The 4,965-nt window shown below is 39.8% G+C and overlaps 1 protein-coding gene across 1 annotated transcript in view; it reads right to left on the reverse strand.

Annotated features, from left to right (window-relative positions):
- Positions 1-281: 281 nt before the first annotated feature.
- The window catches only part of PPP3R1 (protein phosphatase 3, regulatory subunit B, alpha), a 100,035-nt gene continuing 95,351 nt past the window's right edge, over positions 282-4,965 (reverse strand). The window contains 2 exon segments of the mRNA XM_008577842.1: positions 282-1,108; positions 2,168-2,254. Coding sequence (XP_008576064.1) covers positions 865-1,108; positions 2,168-2,254 — 331 coding nt within the window. The 3' untranslated portion in view covers positions 282-864.

Below are 4,965 nucleotides of genomic sequence, written 5' to 3' on the forward strand. Positions count from 1 at the left end.
GATTTAACAACCTCAACTTTTTTTTTTTTTTTGAAGCTCTTACAACGAGAAAATGGAGGGACACATCTGGGTGGGAGGAGGGAGAGGGAGGAGGGAGGGACGTTTTGGTGATGGGACTCAATAAATAACTACATTGTATATTGTCAAAATAAAAATAAATAAATAAATAAATAAATAAATAAAATAAAATAAAATACAACTACAAAACCCCTACAATCATATATATCTCATCGTCACTTACCACAATCAATAATTAAAAGTCTCACCAGTTCATTTCCATATTGTAAGTAAAAAGAGGTCGTCACAAATCATAGTATTTCATTTTATGAATTCCATTGCTGAAAACAGTTACTAAAATCGAATCCGACAGTGCCATTTTGATACTTTATAAAATAATTTACCGTGCAGAAACGTACTGACACTGAAATCTCTCAAAATACATTTATGAAGATTACTTCACAGTAGTTTTTCCACGGCAATCTATTTTAGACCCAATGGAGTGATTCCAGCCGCAATAGCATAAACACTAAAACATAAGTGTAAAGATACAATATGGAACTTTGAGGATGCAGAACAAATTTAAAATATGTTTAAATATAGGCAGCTATTGATTTTGTATTAGAAATGGAAGAAGAAAAGAGCTGGCCCTGGAGGTTGTGGTGTCCACATGAACACCCACAAGCCAGCATGCAGTTAGGTCACCGAATGCACCCAGAGAGGCTGGAGACTAGCCTGGAGATTTGCATCTGTGGCCATTTTTCTTCAGCCAAATCCAAATTTGTTCATGAGGGTCAGAAGATCCCAGAACTTCTCTTAGATTCTATGAGTGTCTCTCTGGAAGGCTTCAAGTCCAAAGTCTTCAGATCAAATTTTATGGAGTTTTGTAACAATCAGTACTCTCACCATTTGGTCAAAGGAACTACAAATACAGAGACCCCTTTTATCTGGACTCCAGTCCAAACTTGAAATGGGCTGGGTAGACAACGTGACATTCTGCAGAAGGCTGACAGAACCCGCAACTCCCATCTCTCCTCCTTCTGAATCTTTCTTTGAACGCTGAATGGGGTATTCACTGAAAACAGGATCAAAGTGATAAGAGGAGATACATCTTAGCATTCACCATTTTATTTTTTAGACATATACTTCAATGACTATTTTTATCAATTGATTACTGGAACTAATAAATACTTAAAGACTCTTTCAATTCTGTTGAATTGTAGGCAAAGAAAGAGACACCATTTCAACCTTGAACTATCCCCAAAACATCTCATAAAAAAAGGCTAGTTCTACAAAAAACTTGTAAACATTATGTCTGTTCAGCATGCATTTGAATTTTCTCTTTTGATATGAAAGTTCTAAGCTGATCTAGTATTCTTTAATAAATTTACCTGTTGCTCTTGATAACTCTTACTGTAATTCTTCTCTAGACTCAGATTGCTAAATACCATGAGCAAATGGTATCTGCAAAGGCAAAAGCTGCTAGGAACAATTGCAGAACCTTATCTAAACAGTTCCAGAATGGAGAAATGACACCAGTTTCTAATGCAGAGCTCCACTATACAGATGCAAGCCTAAGGAGCTTTTGTGTACCGTTTCTATTGGAAAGCACCACTGGGTAGTGATTTAGATCTAAACATCATTTCCTTAAAAAAGAATACAGCAATTCCAGGAACATTTGATTTCTTTTTTGTCAGCTGAAAATATAAACTTATAAAGTAAGAAGAGCTGAAAGTTAACAACTCATAAATACTACTTGGTCTAGATTTGAGATGGGGAAAAAAGTAACACCTCTCCCCCTATGAAGACGTGTTCCTAGTGAAATATGAAGGTTCTCCTCGGAAGGCCTTTTAAAGCCTATTAAGTATCAATTATGACATCATAAATGCTAATAAAGGTCAAGCGTTTAAGAGGAACAAAGCAAATCAGAAGCAGAGCAGAAATGGAAGAACAGCTATATGTAGTTAACCTACTATTCTCTTTCTCTCAGCCCTTACAAATTATTTTGATTAAAAGGAAGAAAACATTGAGATGAATAAACAGTTTAAATACAGANTTATGGAGTTTTGTAACAATCAGTACTCTCACCATTTGGTCAAAGGAACTACAAATACAGACACCCCTTTTATCTGGACTCCATTCCAAACTTGAAATGGGCTGGGTAGACTACGTGACATTCTGCAGAAGGCTGACAGAACCCGCAACTCCCATCTCTCCTCCTTCTGAATCTTTCTTTGAACGCTGAATGGGGTATTCACTGAAAACAGGATCAAAGTGATAAGAGGAGATACATCTTAGCATTCACCATTTTATTTTTTAGACATATACTTCAATGACTATTTTTATCAATTGATTACTGGAACTAATAAATACTTAAAGACTCTTTCAATTGTGTTGAATTGTAGGCAAAAAAAGAGACACCATTTCAACCTTGACACTAACCCCAAAACATCTCGTAAAAAAGACGAGTTCTACAAAAAACTTCTAAACATTATGTCTGTTCAGCATGCATTTGAATTTTCTCTTTTGATATGAAAGTTCTAAGCTGATCTAGTATTCTTTAATAAATTTACCTGTTGCTCTTGATAACTCTTACTGTAATTCTTCTCTAGACTCAGATTGCTAAATACCATGAGCAAATGGTATCTGCAAAGGCAAAAGCTGCTAGGAACAATTGCAGAACCTTATCTAAACAGTTCCAGAATGGAGAAATGACACCAGTTTCTAATGCAGAGCTCCACTATACAGATGCAAGCCTAAGGAGCTTTTGTGTACCGTTTCTATTGGAAAGCACCGCTGGGTAGAGATTTAGATCTAAACATCATTTCCTCAAAAAAGAATACAGAAATTCCAAGAACATTTGATTTCTTTTTTTTTCAGCTGAAAATATAAAATTATAAAGTAAGAAGAGCTGAAAGTTAACAACTCATAAATACTACTTGGTCTAGATTTGAGATGAGGAAAAAAGAAACACGTCTCCCCCTAAGAAGACGTGTTCCCTGTGAAATACAAAGGTTCTCCTCGGAAGGCCTTTTAAAGCCTATTAAGTATCAATTATGACAGTACCTTTATTTCATAAATGCTAATAAAGGCCAAGGGTTTAAGAGGAACAAAGCAAATCAGAAGCAGAGCAGAAATGGAAGAAGCAGCTATATGTAGATAACCTACTATTCTCTTTCTCTCAGACCCTACAAATTACTTTGATTAAAAGGAAGAAAACATTGAGATGAATAAACAGTTTAAATACAGACTTTTTTTCATATGTCTCTTGGCAAAGCCAGCAGTTACTTTGTATTTAAAAGATAACAAAGATTTTTTAAACTCTCATATTATCTATTAAGGTTTTAAAAGTATGTGTGTGTGTGTTTCAAATACTCAAAGAAAAAATAAGAAACAGTATGTTGAGGCCCCTTCATTCAAAAAACAAATTCTGAACTAGATGAGTTCCTCTAGGAACTCTTGGTTAAGTGCTCAATAAACATTTACAGTGTAATTGCATTACTACCAAGGCAGACAGGCAAATGGAAATAAAGCTAAATATCATCTTACCTAAACCAATTTTCTTTGTGGGAACAATAATTGACAGAAAGCTCCAAACCAATTTTAAGACTAAACTAGACATCTGTTATGGTAAGGATGAAAGTTCGTATTGAAGTAAAATTTGTAATTGCATACAGACCTAACAATCCATTATACTCAAAATTCTACCTGCAATCTTTCTCTGCTGCACCTTTTCTGCAATGTGATGCTTTGCTGTCAATGTCGCCACCACCAAGGCCCTTACCAGATGTGTTCCCTGACTTTGGACTTCCCAGCCTCAGAAACTAGAATATCCTTGACAACTGGCCCTGCCATGTAATTACTACAAAGAATGGCATATTAGAATATTATTTTAAAATCAAAATCATCACTTCCGGTCAAGATGGCAGAATAGACGGTCCCTAGCATCACTCCCTCCCACAAATCAACCGATTTAAACTTTAAAAACATAAGATCAAGTGCATATGGAAAGGGGAGACGTCCAGCAGGGGAGGCAACAGCTCCACGGAGACCACATGCCCTGCGGGACTGCTGTCACACGATCTGGCAGACAGGCTTCACCGCCACCACCCTACTCCATTCCCAGCCCACCCCAGTGCGCACAGAGTGGGGAGAAGTCCGGCAAGGGAGGCAGAGGCTCCGCAGAAACCACACACCCTGTGGGGCCGCCACTGCGTGTTCCAGCAGGTAGGCTTCACCGCAGGCACCCGGCTACATTTCCAGCCTGGCCTAGTGCGCTCGGAGAAGGGAGACGTCCATCAGGGGAGGCGGGAACTCCACAGGGACCACACTGCTGCTGCACGATCCAGCAGCCCGGCCCAAAGCGTACAGAGCACAGAGACATCCAGCAAGGGAAAGGGAAGCTCCATAGAGTTCACACACCCTGTGAGGGGCCGCCGCCATGCGACCCAGCAGCATGTAGGGTTCACCGCAACCACTCGGCTCCATCCCAAGCCCGGCCTAGTGTGCACAGAGCAGGGAAACAACCTGCAGGGGAAGGGGAAGCTCTGCAGAGACCACACGCTCTGTGGTGCCTCGGCGCATCCCAGCAGCCGGGGACAGAGTGCACAGAACAGGGAGAAGTCCAGCACGGGAGGTGGAAGCTCAGCAGAGACCACACACCCTGCAGTATTGCCCCATCATCCAGCAGCCTGGCCGAGTTCAAGCTGACCAGAGAGGTGGCTCCCCAGAGAGGCTCAAGACCAGAAGCAAGCACAGACGCAAGGCACTATTGGCCAACTGAGCAGTCACTGAGGTAGCCATACCAAATTGGCAACCACAGCAACATCTTAGTCAGTCAATAGTGTCAAACCTGTGGACTGTGAAACGCCCTGCCACAATGAATAAACATCAAAAAAAAGATACAGGAAATACGAAAAATCAAGAAAGTACACCACCAAAGGATAATAACTCTCAAGCTCTAGATCC

This window comes from Galeopterus variegatus, unplaced genomic scaffold (genome assembly GCF_000696425.1).
Source record: "Galeopterus variegatus unplaced genomic scaffold, G_variegatus-3.0.2 Scaffold1586, whole genome shotgun sequence".
In the NCBI taxonomy this organism is placed as follows: domain Eukaryota; kingdom Metazoa; phylum Chordata; class Mammalia; order Dermoptera; family Cynocephalidae; genus Galeopterus; species Galeopterus variegatus.